The 21,966-nt window shown below is 36.4% G+C and overlaps 1 protein-coding gene across 1 annotated transcript; it reads right to left on the bottom strand.

Annotated features, from left to right (window-relative positions):
- Positions 1-513: 513 nt before the first annotated feature.
- LOC127618221 (protein YIPF3-like) lies at positions 514-20,478 on the bottom strand. The gene is made up of 9 exons (XM_052090559.1): positions 20,160-20,478; positions 13,751-13,957; positions 13,550-13,656; positions 13,417-13,462; positions 12,794-12,886; positions 6,277-6,408; positions 6,054-6,167; positions 5,582-5,705; positions 514-1,533 (listed from the first exon to the last, which is right to left on the bottom strand). Exons 1-9 carry the CDS (start codon positions 20,229-20,231, stop codon positions 1,403-1,405), a joined length of 1,026 nt encoding a protein of 341 aa, XP_051946519.1. The 5' UTR covers positions 20,232-20,478; the 3' UTR covers positions 514-1,402.
- Positions 20,479-21,966: the final 1,488 nt, after the last annotated feature.

Genomic DNA, 21,966 nt, shown 5'->3' with positions numbered 1-21,966 from the left:
ACTGGGCTTGTGAATAATAGATTTAATATATCCATGTGATTGTTGCTGAAGGAAAGACAAGTGTCAGTCTGAGGATGTGAAGTTGGATAGTATAACCAGTTGTACCCAGTGCGTGTCTGGTTGCACAACTGTATCTTTGTGCCAGGCTTAGTGAGAGAATGGAAATGTGAGCCCTCAATGAAACAAAAGCAGTTCATTCCTAATGCAACGCAGTGCTCAACGGAGTCACCTGAAATGAACCTGATCACTGCCAACACCCTAAACAAACCTATAAGGGACTGAAAGCAAGCATGACTTAAAGAAGAACAAATCATTTTTAGGTGAACGGTTTATTTACTTTTTTTACTATAAATCTCCACTTTCACTTTCTTTTGTTTTTGCCAATTCGCATTCTTCGCACATATCAGACAGATATTTTAGATCAATATTTAACTCTAGAAGTGATATGATAGGTGTGGGTGAGAAACATTTTAACATTAAATAAAGACACGGATTTAAACACTGGAATCGTTTGGATTACTTTTATTGTGCCATTATGTTCTTTTTGGAGCTTCAAAGTTTTGGTCACCATTCACTTGCATTGAACAACAGAGCTGAAATATTCTTCTAAAAGTTTTCATTTGTGTTCAGAAGAAAGAAAAATCATACAAATCTGGTATCACATGCTGATTAAATTATGAGTTCACATTTGTGGGTGAGCTATTCATTGCAGTTTCAATGTTGACATGAAGCTTTCTAATCATATGAGAAAACAATATGAGTTAAAAGATTAACATTGTCTCAATCTGCATGCATTAATAATTTACCTGACACTAATTTGTTTCCTTGGCTTGAAACTTGTTTTTACCAAAGAGATCTTAAAATAGAACAAGTGTGACAACTTTCACCATCTCTGTAATTACACCTTTTGTGAGGACAATCAGTTAAAAAGGCTAAATGAAGGCATCAAAGCTGTTAATGTAAGTGTATTCTCACTGAGCACAATCCCACAGCTGCATTTAAAGGGACAGTTCACCCTCCCAAACCTGTCTGACCTTCTTTTCTCAAAATGCTAGTCTCAGTCACCATTCACTTTCAGCAGATTCATAATCTCAATAAACCATTCCAACATTAGCAGGCCATAGGTATTGTAACCATTCACATAAAAATGATTAAGACAATTGTAAAGTGAATGGGATATTGTGTCAAAACTCTTGTGATATGAAGCTTAAAGTTAAGCCATCTTGACATAAAAGCATCCCTTCAGTTCAGTTTGACTGTTTGATTCTCGTATTACTTTCCTTATACTGAGTTCATACCTAAAGTGCTCGATGGAGACAGCCCCATGATTTTGTCTTGTCCTGCTCTTTATGTACACTAGCCTCACTGGCCTGTGTGACCAACCAAGAAACCAAATACATAATCACTGTGTCTGTACAACTGCAGCTATTGATTTGATGGTGGCATTTAGAACAGTATTTGCAACAATGGGAACATCTCTGGCCACTCTCTGCATAGGTGGAATGTTGGGTCCTTCCAAGGTATCCAGAATACCTGCAGATAGGAAAACAAAAATGCCAGTTTTGTTTATTAATATTTTATTAATAATATTTGATTACTTTTCCATCAATTTGATCACATTCTGGCTTTTTAAAAATGAACAAATAAATGTATTCAATCAATATATATGATATTTCATATATATTGTTAAATTGCATAATTTGTGCTATTTACATGTAACAAAAATAATACAAGTATTTACATTGATTTGTTGAACACGTGCCAAAACCGGTACTGTCGCTTTAAAAAAAAAAAAAAAAGCATTTCTGTAAACATAGCATCTTTAAATGAGTGCACGTTAACTAGAGAGGACTCAAATGACTTAACCTCATCTGTGTGATGCATGATTAGAATTAAAGGTTTTCTTTGTAGTTGATTTTGATCAACAACTGAATATGAATACTGTCTCTTTTAATACCCTTTCTTTTCTTTAATGACTAATGGGTTGAGGTGATCTAGTCTTGGACACACATTACTTGGAACAACTTTTACTCGCAACACGCTGTGAAAGGATCTCGCTGCTGAACACTTCACGACTAAACTACACAATTACTGCTAAGTGACATGTAAATATTACCAGCCTGTTGCCAAATATATTAACTTTTTCTCTCATTGTAGTAGAGGGATACGCATTGAGTGAAAGTTCGATCTTGGGATTTAAGAATCGATACAGATATAGTTCAAATTAAGATTGCGATTAAATCGGGAAAACAATATTTTTACCCACCCCTATAAAGTGCATTGAAAAACCTGACTGTAGGGACAAATGTACATGTTTAAATGTACCACAATAGTTTAGCGTTGTTAACTTTAGTCCATTCTACTGCAGTCAACTCTGGCATCAAAATCGCAGTACAGGTTTCGATAGATTCCTGATTTTTTTGAAGGGGTATTCAACATTTAAAAGATTATAACTGGTGAGAACAAGCCAACTAGAGCCAACAAAAGCCTTGGTTACATTGTTTGCATTCAGAAATAATGTAAACTAAATCAGCTAATGTCAGTATATGGGCAGTATAACCAAAATACTATAATCATAGTATAACTGATCACAATGAAATTCTCTGCTCTGATTTTTCGTTTTACCTCATGTTCCTCTGTTACTCTTATATGTAAATAACATATATTTGCATGGCAATAAGTGGGCAAGACTGTTATATTTACCACGATATCAAAAAATTTCTACCGGCTGACACATACAGTACAAGTCATACTGCCCAGCCCTAAACACAAATTACTGCATTTATACCATGGTATGTTCGAATACTTGATTCTGATTGGTTGGAATGCATGCATTAAAACCGTTTAATGCACAAGTAGTTCCAGCCAGTTTTAATCACTGTTCTATATTAATGCGCCTACTCTGCTGTGCCCCGTAATGAGACAAAGCGAGAGTTTTATGCCTCTGAAACTGTTTAAATGTCCTCCGGATGCAAATATAGAGATTGGATGAACAGCTGCATCACAAAACAATGTCATCAAGTCATGCAGTGCCATTTTGAAATCCATGGTGAAGCGCTACAGAAAAACAACAACAGTGTTCATCAGCACTGTATTTCTCACCCAAGGGGCTTGTGAGGAAAGAATAGTTTGACATTCCGCTGTTTTGCACAGAGGGGGATAGAAGGTAACCGTGACCTATTAACTGGATCTTTTGCTGTACAGCAAGACATTTTGAATTATGATATGATAAAACATCATCTAAAATTGCTGCACTGCTTAAGATGTGTCTTTAGAGGTAACAGCTAGAGGGTGCTCAGCGCTCACACATCGTTGACTGAAGCTCTGAATGGATGGAGACTGTTAACACTCAGCCATTTGCGGTTTTGTAATCGTGCAAGGCCACAATCGCAATTTTTTTTTCTTAATTCCATCAATCATGCAGCCTTAATGGATACCCTATGGATGTCTCAAGGGTCAAATTCTGCAGGTCTAAAAGTTTTGAATGGTTTTCTCCTCATTTATAAAAGTAGCACTTACTGCTCATAATGTCAGATGTCCCGTCAGCAACACATATTTTTCCACATTAATGTGAAATTACAAAGAAATAGGATTATTAAATATTACATGTTCTGAGGAGTGACAACAATTTAACAATATGTGGCTATAATTATTTCTGGTTTGAGTATTTAAATTCAGTTTTCAAAGAGTGTTTGGTCTCCAAAAAACTGTGATATTATCACACTACTTCGTCTCAGTGTCTGCTTTAGGGCAGAACTGTAGACCTAATGACCCGTATATAAAGTTAACAGTTATTGTTTCAGTCAAAATCTGTGCTGTAAAAATCAGTGGCAGCTGTAACTAATCAATGCTGGCAAGTGACTGTGTCCATGGCTAGGTGTGCATTAATCAATGCAATTTGTGTAGTTATTGGCCTTCATACAGTGCATAAAACTCATGTAACATAAACTTAGCTGTGGATTATCCCTTACTTGTACCATGTTTCAGACAATTTAAAGTTTTTAAAGTGGCCTTATTTCAAAGCCGATGAACTGAAGAAAGAAGCAACAAAAACAGAAGTATTGATCTCTAAAATGAGATAAAAGGGAAAATCAATTACTAAAGGTCACAAAAATGCCTTGAAGACACTCTTGTGTGCTATCTGTTCCATTATACTGTTGTACTAAGTGGACAGTGCACTTAAAGGAATAGTTCACCCAAAAAATAAAATAATTTCATCATTTACACACTCTCATGCCATCCCAGATGTGTATGACTTTCTTTCTTGTACTGAACACAAAAGATTTTGTGAAGAATAGCTCATCTCTGTAGGTCCATACCAAAAAGCAAATAAAGGCAGCATAAAAGTTCTGGACACCAATCACTTGCTTTGTAAGTACTCCATAAAGACTCCAGTGGTTAAATACATGTCTTCAGAAGAGATATAAGCTTGGGTGAGAAATATATAAAAATGTAAGTCCTTTTTTTACTATAAATCTCCACTTTCACATTCTTTTTTTGTTTTTGGTGATTCACATTCTAGGTTCATATCGCCACCTTCTGGGCAGGGAGGAGAATTTATAGTAAAAAAGGACTTAAATATTGATCCGTTTCTCCCCCAATCCTATCAAATCACTTCTGAAGTTTTACTTTTAGATATGTACATATCTAAGAGTAAAAGGCAACCATTAACCACTGGAGTCACATGGACTGCTTTTATGCTACTTAATGTGCTTTTTAGAGCTTCAAACTTTTTCAACCATAGATATTCTTCTGCAGAACACAATTGAAGATCTTTTGAAGAAAGAAAATATCTCCAACATTCACTCACCCTCATGCCATCCCTGATGTGAGAGAGAATTTCCATTTTTGGGTGAAGTATCCCCACTAACTAGGTTAACTTATTTCATTCATTTACTTCTGCACAGGCCTAGCAAAGCTACAATGTAATCTTTAGATTTCCAGTAATGTATTTTGATAATCCAATTGTTACTTCTCTGCTCCGCTAAGCTGATATTTTGGTAAACTAGCACTTGCCACTCGGCAAAGCGATACATCAAATATTTACGATATACTGTACAGATGATGATTTTGCTGGTGATATAATGCAACATCATGAATATTGCATGTTTTTTAAAGCTTGTGGCCATTGCGATTCCCAAAGAGCATGTCATTAGGCTAGTTTCATGATTTGTCCTTGTCTCATGGCTCCCAAGCATAAAAGCATAATACATCGAGAAACTAGATAAATAGCATCTCTGACTCAACCGAACCTACCAACTTGAACTGGTTTTGGCATTGAAGTTTAATTTCCATGTATTCCATGTTAATGAATGTGTGCATCATTACTTAATGTCCACAGAAGTTTTGCTCTGCACTTTTCATACTTAAAAATATTTAGTAAAAATATTGCTGCTTACTACCGTGCACTGTAATATTGGTGCATGTAAATTAAAATAATTAAATGATTCTTCTTTGTGTTAATTTAGTGAAAAAGTAGGAAACATGCCTTTTTATTTTTTTTTTATATCATTAAAAGGGTGAAACATACTGATATTTTCAAAGCTATATTGCCCAACCCTACTTGCCACTGATGTCTTACCTTCAACCATCTTATGGTACGCAAAGTGCAGGTAGAGCAGAAAGAGCATGTGCAGAGCAGCCAGCGTGCCACACAAGATGAGACGAGGAGTCTGACCAACAGTACGGGAGATCAGTACAGCCACCTGAGAGAAGACATTTCATAATGGCATTACACCGCAGGAAAACATGATAAAGCGCTTTGCAGTACTTGCGAGCTGCGGCAGAGCTGCTGTTGAGTCTAGTGTTGTTTTTAAAAGCCCCACCCTACAAATAATATGTCTGCATTACATTGTGATCATTCACAAATCCACACAGAAATGTCCAACACAAACTGTTAAGATCTGATTGAAATGAATAGGGAACCTAAAAATAAAATTCAGACATTCTGTACTATGAAAATCCTTCTGAAGAATCCAAATTTTAGAAAAATGAACTCTATATCTCAAAAGATCATAGATCGCTTCTGTGCTTTTTCATTTTTTTTTCTTTACCATCCGGAGAGCAGAGATTCCTCCAATCACCAACCAGAGAATGTAGAAGAGCGAGTGAAAGTGGACGTTGTAGGTGATGAACAGGACCACACAGTGGCTAAAGAGACCATAACCCTGAAAACATCATGATAAAATGAGACATTTCATTACTCCTCAGCACATCCTAAACTAAAGGAAGCACATGGCATGCTGGAAGTGTTTAGAGGAAATGTGATGTACTCACTAGCAAAGACAACATCTGCAGCATGGTAATCTGAGCATTGCACAGGTAAGCAAGGAAGTAGATAAAAGAGGACACTCCCATCCAGTAACCGAAACAGGTTCCAATGGCAGTGCCCATCAGTGTGCCCTCTCTCTGTTTCAACAAACAAAAACATTCATGGAGAAGAGACCTTTAATGAGCAAATCCATCATTTACAACATATAAATAACTAGATATGTAAAGTTTGTCAAGAAACTTTGCTGTTGGCTTGACAAAGCCTTGTCTGAAAGTTTAGCGTATGAAGGTTATACAGACTAGTGGTGCACCAATCAGGAAATCTGAGGCCAATACCCATCTCCGATTTTTTAAAGAAGTGCACTTTGACACATTTCTTCAAGTTATATGCTGCAGTTATACATTTAAGCCCCACACAGTAAAACTACAGAAACACTTTACAAAAAGGTGTTTCAATTATTACATCGTCTACTATTGAACTCTGATATATGAACTCGAATATGTTTATTTGATTATATTGTATATATAATATTTGAAAATTTACATTTGAAATGTACAAATTAAAATTTCACAAATGTTTCGAAACTATGAAAATGGCAATTTTTGTCAATTTTGAAATATATGATGCATACATATATGTATATAAGTGATCTTTATTTTAGTGGAAAACTTTTATGAACATTTATTATCAGCATAATGCCATTTTTAAGATTCATAGCCTTCTCTATTAGGCACTTCAAATTCTATTCACATCTTAATACACAACTAATGGGGATTTTAAGTGAATGTTATGGAATCTTTGTATAAATGTGGGTTTTTTGGTCTCATTCGTAGCTTGCAGGGTGACGATTAAACACAAGCTGTGATGTATGTATGCTGTCTGCAGTCCCGTGAAAGTTTAGACAAGGATTTTGATTGTCTCCCCTCCTCCACGTTTTGAGTTCACTGAGACGCTTACACTGTTACTACGGAGAAGATACAATGGCAGCTGTGCATTTGTGTATGTTGCGACTGGCAAAACAAAGCTTGAACCACTGTCAGACATGAAGGAATTTGATGAGATACCCTCAGATTGAAGTTTTCTGCGGAAAATGTGCAAAAATTATAAAAACAATTGCAAGCTGACAGAGATTGGATAAATTTGCAAGAATTCTTGCAATTGCAAATCCTGGAGGGACTGCCTAATGAACTTAATGTTAGTTACAACATATACTATACATTTTTTAAATCAAAAGTTGTATTAATTAACATTAGTTAATGCACTATGAATTACATTAATAATGAACAATTGTAATTTTCTTAACTAACATTTCAATTAATAAATGCTATAAAAATATATTGTTCATGATACCTAATGCATTAACTAATTTGAAAGAAATTAAATCTTTTTATTAAGTGTAACCAAAATTACATTAATTGTGAATTTCTAACATTTATTTGCTTTGAAACAGTTATGAATAGTTCTGTCATCAATATAAAAATGTCATTGTGACATACTGGTAAGCAGTAAAAACCATGAGAGCATCACACACAGCAGAGATACTTTCAAAAATAAGATATATCCATTACAAGCTGTAAAACTGCTCCAGAAGAAATCATCTTTGGTGTTTTTTATGAAACACAAATCACGAATTATTAAACAAATGTGTGAAGACGTAGTGCCGTTATTGAAGGTTGAACAGATATATCTGTTATTTGTGGTATTGTGACAAACGTTAATCCGATTTAAAATATGATCCTCACAGAATGAGATGAGTGACTGATGAGATATCATCAGTTTTGACTCAAGTGCTCAATGCAAATCTGCATCACTGAACAAGGTTCTCTTAACAGGCCCTGATCTCAGTCTCCTCGGAGTCCTCATGTGTTTTCGCAAAGAGCCTGTCACCTTCACAGTAGACAAACAACAAATGTTCCACTGCTTCAAAGGTCGACCTGCAGACAGGAACTACCTCAGATTCCTCTGGTTTCATGACAATAACCCAGAAGAGGTGGTCACAGAATACCGTATGAAAGTACACACATTTGGGAACAGTCCCTCTCCAGCAGTGGCCATTTACTGTCTTCGTTGTGCAGCTGAAGAAGGAGAAGAAGAATTTGGTCAAGACACCAGACAGTTCGTGGAGCCTTTCATATGGACGATGGATTGAAATCCTTAGCCTACCCAGAAATGGCAATCGACCTGTTAAAAAGGACACAGGACATGCTGGCTGAATCTAATTTGAGGTTGCATAAATTAGCTTCAAACAGCAAAGTCATGAGAGTTTTCCCATCAGAAAGTGGAGAAAGAACTCACTGAAAGAACTTGTGTTAGGTGTTGGCTCACTTCCAATTCAACGCAGTCGCAGCATACTTTGGAATCTGGACACAGACTGCTTCAACTTTCAAGTCCAAATAATAAAAGACCTTACACTAGATGTGGACTATTATCAGTAATAAAACAATTGGTACCATCCACTAGGATTTGTTGCTCCTATCACAATTCAAGGCAAAGTACTACTGAGGGAGCTGACTGAGAATACTGCCGACTGGGATGCACCTTTACCTGTGAACAAACAAAATGTGTGGGAGGAATGGAGAGATTCTTTACAAGAACTGCAACATGTACAAGTCCCAAGGAGCTATGGAAGAGCTCGACGCTTCAGAGAGAGTAATTCCAACAGTTGCTTACCACAGTAAATCCAGATGGTAACGGTCATATGGGGTTCATCACAGGCAAAACAAGACTAGCACCACAACCAGAGCCCACTATACCTCGTTTGGAACTCTGTGCTGCCATCTTAGCTGTAAACATGGAAATCATCACTACAGAGACTGCAGTCAAATTCAACGAGATTATCTTCTTCACAGATAGTCGAGTGGTCCTTGGTTATATCTACAACGAGAAACGTAGATTTCATGTCTACGTAAGCAACCGCATACAGAGAATTCGGAAAAGCACCAATCCAGAACAATGGCATTATGTGCGCTCGGAGCATAATCCGGCAGATGTTACAACACGACCAATATCTCCAACTAAATTGCAGGACATTATCTGGTCAGTGGACCGGCATTCTTGCATTATCCCAAAACAGAGACATTTCATAAAGAAATTTATGAAACTTGTAAATACTGACCAAGATTCAGAACTTCGGCCACAAGTAACAGAGCTGCATACCACTGTCTCAAAACGCTTTGAACGCTTTTCGGACCGGTACCGCTTGATCAGAGCTGATTCATATTGCACGGTCATATAAGCAGAGCCAAAATGACACCCCTCCGTCATGCAAAGGATGGCACTGTTGCAAACTAAGTGCTGACACACTAATTCAGAGCACAGAAGTTATCATATGAGCAGTACAACAGGAAGCTGATGAGTTGCAGTGCCTCGAATGGAATTAACCACTTCCCAAAACTTCGAACCCTAGATCCCTTCACCGATTCAAAGCAGACTGTTGAGGGTTGGATATCGTCTGGTCAAAGCAAATCTAAATTTGGATGAGAAAAGGTACCCTCATCATACCTGGTAGAAACCATATCCCTTCCAATGTGAATGAGAAGACAGTGAAACAATTCCTGACAAATCACGGCTGCATGTGGACATTCAACCCTCCACATTCGTTGCACATGTGCGGCACGAGGGAAAGGATGATTGGCATTGCTCGCAGGATCTATGCTTCTTCAAATGGCATCTTCAAAACTCAAGCACGAGGTCACCGACATTATAAACAACAGACCACTGATACTGGTGTCAACCGATCCGACAGATCCTTTCATCCTAACACCCTCCACTTTACTTACCCAAAAGACTGGTCCTAGTTCAGTTCCACCAGGGAACTTTGGATAACCTGACCTGTACAAACAATAGTGGCGCACGGTGCAATGCCTTTCAAATACTTTCTGGGACAGATGGTGTAAACAGTACCTTTCTACCCTACAGCATAGACAAAAATGGCAGTAACAACAACCCAACATTTCCAAAAGATCCGTAGTTCTGCTCAAGGACTCTGTTTAAACAGAACAATTGGCCCCTGGGCATTATAACAAAAACTTACCCCAGTCAAGATGGGCAAGTCCGAAAAGTACAAGTAAGAATAATTGGGAAAGATAGACCCAAACTGTTTCTGAGCCCTATTAACGAGATAGTACTCCTTCATGAAGATTCTGAATAAACTACTTAGGTTTAAACTCAAGTAAGAAAGTTTGGTATTCCCTAAATACCAGACAGGGAGTGTGCTGTTCACTATGAACAGAAGGGGTCGCTTTACTAAAACTTGTTAATAGACTGAATTCAGATTGTTCAAAGTTAGCTATTGCATATAATATTAAGTCTTTATATGATGACATCATAAATGTAGGGAAGAGCATTCGGTCGTGGCTACTATTGCTCCTTCATTTAAGTTGATTTGAAGGCACTTTCGGTATGTAGATATTGCTACATTATTCCTTCTATTCAGATTTACTTTAAGCTGTTATATCTTATATGCCAGATGTTAATTTATTTTCTGTATTTCGTGAATTGCATGATTCTAATATAGTTGACGCTATCTATATGCGATGTATAAAGCCTTTTTGTGCTTATGTAAAAATTGTATTGCACACTTAGAACTCTGTATTTAGTATTTATTAGTTTTACGTTATTTCATGGACAGCAGTAAAGCTTGAAAACAATTCCTGTGTCTGTTGTCTTTCGGAGACGTTATCTGACTGCAGACTCAAACAAAGCGTTTGGAATAAAGGGCAGAACAGATATAGCACACCATTCCAGATCAGTCTGAAAAGCTATAGCACGCCATTCCAGATCAGTCTGAAAAGCTATAGCACGCCATTCCAGATCAGTCTGAAAAGCTATAGCACGCCATTCCAGATCAGTCTGAAAAGCTATAGCACGCCAATTCCAGATCAGTCTGAAAAGCTATATCACGACATTCCAGATCAGTCTGAAAAGCTATAGCACGCCAATCCAGATCAGTCTGAAAAGCTATAGCATGCCAATCCAGATCAGTCTGAAAAGCTATAGCACGCCATTCCAGATCAGTCTGAAAAGCTATAGCACGCCAATCCAGATCAGTCTGAAAAGCTATAGCACACCAATCCAGATCAGTCTGAAAAGCTATAGCACACCATTCCAGATCAGTCTGAAAAGCTATAGCACGCCATTCCAGATCAGTCTGAAAAGCTATAGCACACCAATCCAGATCAGTCTGAAGGTCTGTAAAAATGTTGGTGGATGTAGCTTGAAAGGTCTAGGAGGACTTAGTAGGGCTGGGAAAGGAAAAATAACGATTCGTTTACAAATCGTGATTCTTGAGGCAAACGATTTTAAAATCATCTCCCTGATTAAAAATCTATTTATTTATTTATTTAATAAAAAATGCATGTTTATCTTAATGCTGCAAGGATTAATAGATATATATATAGGAAGCTGTATTTGTGCAGACACACTAACAGGTTCTCTCACTGAGAAGTTGTCTCTTTAATTCTTTACATTTAGCCCTTTAATGTTCTGCTGTTACCTCAAAGCGCTGTTTGTTCACTGTTGGACGTCAAAATCCTCTGCTGTGATCAATGTTCCTGTTATGCATAATCCTTAAGTTTATTTGAGAGGTCTTGTGGAGACTATTTGTCAGAAATCATTCTGCAGATTCGGTCTGACACTGCTTTAATAAATAGTTTAACTGTAAAAAGGCTCATCAAACCAATGCTGTAAACTACATGTCGCGCCCCCACGATATTTACAGTATAATCTAACAGCCAGGGTATTCATGCACAATTTGGTTGCTTAGGAGACCTGGCTAGAGTCACTCAGCACGCCCCCGGGATTCAAACTTGCAAACTCCAGGGGTGTCAGCATCTTTACTCAATGAGCTACCCAGGCCCCCACCAGAAATGGTTCTTGAACAAGTTTACTCTTTAGCCTCCATTTATGTAGCAAAATGGTAATATGTTATATTCTAAAAAAAAATAAACTAAATTAGTTATCTATTTAATTGTTGAAAACAAATGGACAAAATTCAGCCTTATACATGGGTTCCTTTGCACGAACTAGTCGCCTAGCTCAGACAATGCTCTGACTGGTCCATTGTTAGTTTTAAATTGATAGTTTTGCACTTCCCTTCCTTTTACCTGCAAATTATGTATTACAGTGTGAAACTTTTCATTTCAGACACAACTGTTCTTCAATAGACTTTTATTTCTGAGAAAAAGGAGTTTTTGAGAAAATGTATGAAGTTTTCATATCGAACCATCAAATTGCAATACTTACCGGATTGCAATATCGCAATACATATCGAATCAGCTACGAAATGTTGTAATATCGTATCGGGAGGTCTGTGGCTATTCCCAGACCTAGGAGCTAGAGTAAGACATTTTGGTCTTGGTTTAAGGTTTTTGAAAAACACCAAAAACTAAATCTGTAGAATAACAGTATGGCTTTGTCAAGCCAACATAGTATGTAACATATTCAGGGTGCTTTACACTAACAGTGGATGAAATTTCTAGGTGATAAACAATTCTGTGGAAAAATAGACACGATTTTGCTTACAATGACAGTTCCCGATGTCTTCATGCCATGCAGAAGAATGGCCACCAGAGTGAACACCAGCATCATTGGACCATACAGTTCCCCAGCAACTTTCTGGGTTTAGAAGATGGGAAAAAAGAGCCAAAATGAGCTCAAAACAAGCTTTCATACCTTAAAATACACTACTCATTCTAGTACCATGAAAGCAGATGTTAAACTGTCTCTGGTATGAATGAGAGCACTGCACTGCACCACCTCACTGTTTACTTCTTTTAATGTTTCTAGCATTATTTGCACTGATGTTGTCGTGTTTGTTGTCCCTTCGAATTATGTGTCATGTGGTGATGATGACTTTGAGTGCATCTCTTCCCTGCAAATTTGTTTTAGAATTATAAGAATGGTGTATGATGGGTTGAAAAAACTAAATTTATAAAAAACGCATCTCAAGATTTAATCTTTTTAATCTGCAGAGATTCACATTTTAAAATGCTGCTTGTGGAAACATCTGATTTATATAGGCATTATTATCTAAGAGTAAAAGGCAACCAAAAAGCAGCCCAAATGGGATTTATCTTGCACACAGTTACTACAGTATATTATGGTGAATGAAGTGTTTGCAAATCAACAAGGACTGGCAGACTTACCTGTGGAAAGTTGATCATTCGGACTGGGATCAAGGATTCAATCAACCTGTGGATTAACAATGTCTCACAATCAGTCATGACACATCAACAAACTTTAGGAAAATGCTGCTAGAAATACTGCCGTGCATCGTACCTGTCTCTCACTTGAATAGGCTCCACATCAAAGTACGGCCGGAGGATGTCAATGTTGGCATAAAGGTTAAAGGCTTTAGAAGCCTGACGCTTTCCTGCCTGCCATACCTGTGTAGATACAAGAGTATGTGGGTGAGTAAATTATGGCTTTTGTTCTGGATACATGTGAATCACCAAGTTCTTAAAATTCCTATTAGCTTACCTCATCGGCGACCTGTCTTCCCAACTGTCCCTTCAAGCCCTTCATGCCGAGGAAGTCTCCATCTTCTCCGTTGTCCTCTGTAGCTGCTGCCTCGGCTGTCACCTCCTCCTCCTCCTTCATACGCTGATGCATGTCACCCATATCCTCAAAGCTTGATCCAGAGGTGTCATCCATATTCTCCATGTCTATCACTGCAGAGCCACTGCCCTGGGGGGGTCACATGAGTAAAGTAGAGAGTTACAATTAAGATAAATGTTTCTTTCAACCTCAGTTTGGTCAAATGCTATGATAAACTAGGAGGGGATACAAGGGGTTTCGTTAGTTTGGCACACATTGGCAACTCCACAGTCAATGTCGAAGTGAAGTTTTGGCGTAACATAAGGCGGGACTATGAACAAGCCCAAAATACACTAATTTCAGGTCTCTTATTTTAAAATAATAAAGACTTATATTTACGTATTTATCAAATTAAGCTTTTCATAGCATGTACATACATTATTTTATATATTATTCACATTAAGGATTTTGTACATACAGAGTATACACACATATACATATATATATATATATATACACACACACACACACACACACAAACATAGTATATACATCGTTGGCCAAACTTTTGGAATAATGCACAGATTTTGCTGTTTCGGTAGGAAATTGGTACTTTAATTCACCAAAGTGACATTGAACTGATCACAAAGTACAGTCAGGACATTACTGATGTAAAAAAACCGCACTGTCACTATTTGAAAAAAGTCATTTTTGGTCAAATCTAGACAGGCCCCATTTCCAGCAGCCATCACTCCGACACCTTATTCTTGAGTAATCATGGTAAATTGCTAATTTGGTACTAGAAAATCACCATTATATCAAACGCATATGAAAGAAAGCTATTTGGTTAATTAAATGAAGCTTAACATTGTCTTTGTTTATGAGTTGCCACAGTATGCAAAGTAGAAAGTAGAAACTCATCAGACAATCATTGTTTTGAGGAATGAAGGCTAGAAATTGCCAAAAAACTGAAGATTTCCTACAAAGATGTACACTACAGTCTTCAAAGACAAAGGACAACTGGCTCTAACAAGGACAGAAAGAGATGTGGAAGCCCAGATGTACAACTAAACAAGAGGATAAGTACATCAGAGTCACTAGTTTGAGAAATAGACACCTCACATGTCCTACGCTGACAGCTTCATTGAATTATACAAGCCAAACACCAGTTTCATGTACAACAGTAAAGCAAAGACACAGGAGTGCAGGCCTTATGAGAAGAATTGCAATTGTTGGAAATTTTAGTAGTGACTTACTTGTCGAAGCAATTTCTATTTATGCTTCAGTTTTTTGTGTCTAGTGGAGTATAATAACTCTGCACAAGGAGTTTGGTGTTAAACTAAGTTGAGAGGCTTCTTGGCCTAGTAGGCCTCTGCTGGAGGAGGGCCTGGACATCGGCATTTTTTTTTGACAACATTCAACTACAAAAATCACCTTTTGTACATCTTGGTAAGATCATGCCTCCTAAGCAAACGAAAGTCGCAGTGTGTGAGGAAGAGTCTGTTGTTACCATGAGTGTACTCTACCAAATGCTGGAGCAGCAGAGAGAGTTTTATAAAGACATGCTAATTCAGCAACAAGATAACTTTAAATGTTTCATACAAGTGATTATGGAGGGAACAAATAAGAGATTGGATGGTGTTATACGCGATGTACAAGAGTTGAAGACAAGTCTGGAATTCCCACAACAAATGATGGAGGAGATGAAATCAGGATATAAAGAAACTGAAGCCAAAATAAAATCTTCTGTAAACGACATAATGAACTTAAAACACGACATTGAGGAAATGTTCACTAAGCTCGACTACATTGAAAATCAACATAAAAGGAAAAATCTAGTCATTGATGGCATAATAGACGATAAGGAAGAGAGTTGGAGAGGTTTGGAGCAGAAGGTACAACACATGTTCTCCAATAATCTTGGACTGGATGGGAAGATTGAAATTGAGCGTGTCCAGAGGATGGGTCAGTATCAGGAGGGTGGAAGGCCCAGGAGACTTATGGTGAATCTGCTGCGTCTCAAAGATAAACAATGAATTCTTTCCTCCACTAAAAAGCTCAAGGGGACTAACATTTACATAAATGAAGATTTTTCTGGGGCTGTGCTTCAAAGAAGAAAGGAACTGTGGCCTAAGCTCAAAGCTGCTAGAGCCCAAGGTGAAAAAGCAATATTAAGGTATGATAAATTGGTAATTTTGCCGAGAGAGGAAAGGATTCAGGACTGAGATACATTTTAGGGTCAAGTGTGTTTGTGATTGCATTCCTTATATCACACTAATGTGTACAACTACAACTATTAAAGGTTTGGTTTGGCACATTTAAATATTTGTAGTATAAAGAATAAAATTCAAGATATTATTAATTTAGTGCACAAGTATTCAATTAATATATTAGCTCTATCTGAGACACATCTCGAAAGCTCTACTCAAAACGCTGAATTACCAGTTAAAGGTTTTAATGTTTTTAGAAAGGATAGAAATAAATTTGGTGGTGGTGTGGCCATCTTTGTGCAAAGCAACATTCCTTGTAAGTTAAAACACAATTTAATATATGATGACATTGAAGCTATATGGGTAGAAGTCCATGTACCTTATATGAAACCAGTACTTGTGGGATGCTGTTATAGACCTCCTGATGCACACGTGGACTATCTGACATGCTTAGGTGAAATGCTTGATAATGTCTCTGATGTCAATTCTGAACTATATTTATTTGGAGATATGAATATTGATTGGAATGATGACAGATGCACAAAGAAAAGAAATTACTTTCCTATATAAGTGTCTGCAATTTACATCAAATTGTCAATGTGCCAACAAGAATCGTTACCAACAAGGTGGGCATTACAACAGCAACATGTATTGACCACATTTACACTAATGTACCAGAACTGTGTACTCATGTTGTGTCAATACCAGTTGGGTTTAGTGACCATAATCTCATTGCTGTTAATAAGAAAGCGAAAGTCCCTAAAGCTAAAGCTAATTTTGGTACTTATAAAAGGTCTTATAAAGTAACAACTATTGAAAAGATTGTGGGAGAAGTAAAACATGTTGATTGGAAAGATGTGTACTGTGGCCACTACCCAGGAGATTCTTTGAATGCTTTCATGAGTATACTTTTGTGCATTGTTGATAAATATGCACCGATGAAAAATAGGGTAATAAAATCAAATGGTGCGAGGTGGATTGATTCAACATTGAAAAATATGATGAAACACAGAGATGAGGCTAAACAAATGGCTGTGAAAACGAGATTATTGGAGGACAGATTAAAATACTGTAAATTAAGGAATCAAGTTACTAAAATAAAGGAAAAAGAAAGAGTATTATAAAAATAGAATAAACAGTGTTAAGTATGATGGCAAAAAGCTTTGGCACATCCTAAATGAAATTATGGGTAGAAATAGAAATGCATCGCCTTCTTTTGTAGAGTCTGATGGATGTTTTATAACAGAATCTAAAGACATTGCAGATTATTTTAATAACTATTTTATAAATAAAGTAAATAATTTAAGAAAAGGTTTTAGAACACAAGATTTTGATTACTGTGAACTGATCAAAAATGAAATCATGGCTGATAAAACGTGTAATCTTCATTTTAGTCGCGTGCAAACTGCAGAAGTGATGGCCCTGTTAAAGTCTCTTCCAACACATGGTAGTCCAGGCACAGACAACTTGGACAGCCTAGTATTGAATAAAACAGCTGAATATATAGCTGCTCCGTTGTGTTATATATTTAATCAGTGTATAGCAAGTGGGATTTATCCATCTTTGTGGAAGGAAGGGAAAATTATTCCATTGATAAAAAACAATCGATTATCTTATAACGGGCATAACTGTAGACCTATAAGTATTCTGCCTGCACTCGGTAAAGTTATGGAAAAGATTATTCATACACAAATTCGTAATTACATTCAGAACAATAATTTGATGACTATGTTTCAGCATGCATATAGAAAGGCACATTCTACCTGTACAGCTCTTACACAAATGACCGATGGATGGCTTAGAAGTATGGATAACTCTGAATTAGTTGGTGTGGTCATGTTGGACTTCAGTGCTGCTTTTGATGTAATAGACCATTCTATTTTAATTGAGAAATTAAAGATCTACGGATTTTCTCCTTCTGCTATTTTACTAATGAAAAGTTATCTTTCACAAAGAACGCAGCAGGTTTTTTATAATGGTTCTTTATCTAATTATAAAGGTTTAGTTTGTGGTTTACCACAAGGAAGTTGTTTGGGTCCTCTTTTGTTTTCAGTTTTTATTAATGATTTGCCCTTAGCTGTCAAAAAGCATCAATGACAATGTTTGCAGATGACTCAACTGTTTACTATGCTTCAAACTCATGTGACAAACTTAATCATGTTCTGTCTGGAGAGTTGGATTCGGTGTATAAGTGGGTTAGTGGAAACAAATTAGTCTTAAATATATCCAAATCTAAAAGTATGATCATTGGATCAAAACAAAAATTGATGCTTGGATCGGAATTAAAGTTACATATAGCCGGGCAAAGAATACAACGAGTAGAAAGGGCTAAACTGTTGGGTCTGGTTATTGATAGTAGTCTTTCTTGGACAGAACACATAAATACTATTGTTAACAGAATAGGATGTGGCATTGCATTAACTAAAAAATGTTGTCATTATGTGAATCAGGAAACTCTAAAAATAGTAACAGAGTCATTAATATTATGTCACTTGTCATACTGCACTGAGGTGTGGTCTTCTGCAACTAAAAAGGACTTGTCAAAAATTCAGGTTGCGCAAAATAAAGCAGCAAGACTGGTTCTAGCCTGTTCAATTAAAACAAGTAGAGATCAGATGTATTCTACTCTTTCATGGCTCACTTTAAACCAAAGAATAACAGTTACTTTAAGCAGTATGATATATAACACATTGACAATGAAAATGCCTATTTCTCTGTTTAATCAAATAGTGTATTGTAATTCTGTGCATAATTATAACACCAGAAAGGCAAATAATGGTCATATAATGACCCCTATCCAAAAACTAATTTTATGAAGAAAACCGTTCTGTATAGAGCAATAGTCATCTGGAATAACATCCCATTGAAGTTCGTCAGCTTTGTAATAAGCTGGCATTTAAAAGAAGTCTAAGGTGTTATGTGTCGATGTAGGTTTTTACATGTTATTATTAAGGTAATTGTAAATAACATGATATTTATATTTAGTTTTATGAATCGAAACTAGATTATATGTAGGTATGAGTGTGTGTTTGTGTATGTATGTACATATATAAAATGTATATATTGTTTACTGTGATGATTGAAATGTGTTGTTGTTGTAGTAATGTAATTTTTTAGAATGGAACCCAGGAAGACTAGCTGATGGCACAGACTTTCAGCTAATGGGATCCTAAAAATAAACAAATAAATTGCAAAGAAAAAGCCACTTTTGAAACAGAAAATCAAAAAGAAATGGTTAGAGAGGGCAAAGAAACACACACATTGGACAACAGATCATTGGAAAAGAGTGTGATGGATCTTAAGCCCATTGCACCTTTGTGGGATCAGCTAGACTATAAGGTGCGTGAGAAGTGCCCGACAAGACAGCCACATCTATGGCAAGTGCTACAGGAAGTGTGGGATGAAATGTCACCTGAGTATCTGGACAAACTGACAGCTAGAATGTCAAGGATCTGCAAAGTTGTCTGCACATGGAGGATTTTTTTTTTTTACGTTATTAATGTGCTGACTATAAATTGTTAACAGTAGAATGCCACTTTGGTTAATAAAAGTACCAATTTCTTTCCATAAGAACAAAATCTGTACATTATTCCAAACTTTTGGCCGCCAGTGTGTGTGCGCATGTATATATTAATGCATGTACAGAGAGAGAGAGAGAGAGAGAGATAGAGAGAGAGATTTTTATTCACAAGATATTAAGTTGGAGACATGATGTATGTGTAGACGGGGGACGTTTACATATTCACATTTTCTTTCCAAGTCATTGCCTTAATTTAGAATACTTAATTATCTAATAAAATAACCAAATGTGCATTGAAGTGAGGATTACAATGTGGATTAATATTGTTATAAACAAAATGATCTGCAACTACCGCATTCGATTTTGTCGATAACTGATTAACCAATATATCGGTGTATCTCTAAAGATTGTGCTTGCTTTTATACATGTACCGTGGCAATACATGTTTTGAATATCAAGTAAATTTCATGGCAGATGAATTTGGAGATCATTCAATGGCACTGCCATCTGATGTCAACACTGTGTGTGTTAGAACACATACACTACTTTTAAACAAAAGAAGCTGTATATCACAGCTGTTACGTGCATGTTAATGCGGATAGAACTAGCTGAGGTGAATTACCTGAATAATGTTGTCATCAAATCCTCCCCATGGTTCCGTATTCGGGTTTTTGCTTCCTTGTGACGCCGACATTGTTTTGCACTGAAGCGGACAGAACTAAGCAGAAACTTAAACGGCAAAAATATCGAGCTGTTGTTGCCTAAACCTTGATTCTGGTGCTCGTTGTACTTTGATGTAAAATACTTGAATTGTGCTAATTGTTTTGCCAGCTGTACGGTGCAGGGACGGAATTTGACGTGATGACGACAAAATGTCTGACGCAAGTTCCGCTAAATGCGAACGTTAAAAACTTCCGGGTTTGGCTTGCAGGTTTAAAAGGACGCAAACGTCTTATATTAGTATTACATTAACTAATAATTTGATAGTAACACGTATCCTGCGGCATAGACATTAATAAACGATGTGCAACAGCACAATACATTAAGGCAAGGCAAGCCTACATATGATATTTCAAAATAAAAGTCAAAACACATGGGATCAGCATCACTGATGTTGCGATGCTCAAGTGTGTTATAATGGCTTTATGAAAACGAAACAAACGAAAATATACTGTAATCTAATCTAGCACCATATCTCTCTGTATGCATGAAAAAACCTTGAAATATTAAAATACTTTTTAACATCACTTTTTTGTAATCTTGCACTGAAACAAGAAGTGTATAAACACACACACACATTAACTCACCAACCTTTTTATCTACAGAAGCACTTCACACATAAATTAGGACAAAGATGTGTTTACAAATTCACAAGCTGATCTGTCTCAAGATATGATATGCAGTGTGTACGTCTAGTTTTTATACTGGCAAAACGATTTTTCAGACATGGTGATACAGGAACCTGTTGATCACATTTAATTACATGTTTACATATTTTTCATTTATGGTCGTAATCCATTTATAAGACTATATTTGATATATTTATATAATAATATATATATATATATATATATATATATATATATATATATATATATATATATATATATATATATATATATATATATATATATATATATAATTCATTTATTATTAAACTCATTTACACCCTGAACGTGAGGAATGATATCCATAGTTTGAACAAACTGAAATGCTAATACATATTAATTGTCTCAATGATATCCATAGTTTGAACAAACTGAAATGCTAATACATATTAATTGTCTCATTGATAAGAAGATTGTTTAATGATACAGTTCAAATTTAATGACACAGTTCAAATAAATCAAGTTTATTATTTTATTTGCCAAAGAATAAATGTGGTCTTCTGGATGCATGACGTGGCCTTGGTGTTTCCAAAGAAGCAGTTTGGCCAGAGGAGGAACCCAAAGAGATATAACATCTCTTCATTTAAAAATATTTTTACTCACACACATTCAGTTTTCATCTCGCAATTATTTTGCCCTTTTTTTCTTTTCATGTCCAATGTCTTTGGTTTAATGTTTGATGTTAATTTTTTTTCTTATGTTTTGCAATATTATTACAGTTCTTATTTGTATTTAAATGAATGCATTAATTAATGTATTCATGAATACAAGATCCATCTACCTGAAAAAAATACCGTCATACTTTTGTCAGCATTCGGCCAGGGTTTTCTCGTTTTGGCCACTAGAGGCCCCCATCATGCCATTTGTCTGATCCAGTTATTATTTGCACCTGTGCCTCGTTTCCCTTGTATGTATTTAAACCCTTAGTTTTCCTTAGTTCTTTGCTTTGTGTTTGAATGTTAGCACCCAGCCTCAGTGAAGCGGTGAACGTTTGTGGCTCCAGTTGGATTCTCTTGTGGTACTCTGTTTTGATACGCATGT

This window comes from Xyrauchen texanus, chromosome 24, assembly GCF_025860055.1.
Source record: "Xyrauchen texanus isolate HMW12.3.18 chromosome 24, RBS_HiC_50CHRs, whole genome shotgun sequence".
NCBI lineage: Eukaryota > Metazoa > Chordata > Actinopteri > Cypriniformes > Catostomidae > Xyrauchen > Xyrauchen texanus.
This window is presented reverse-complemented; position numbering and strand designations above follow the sequence as displayed.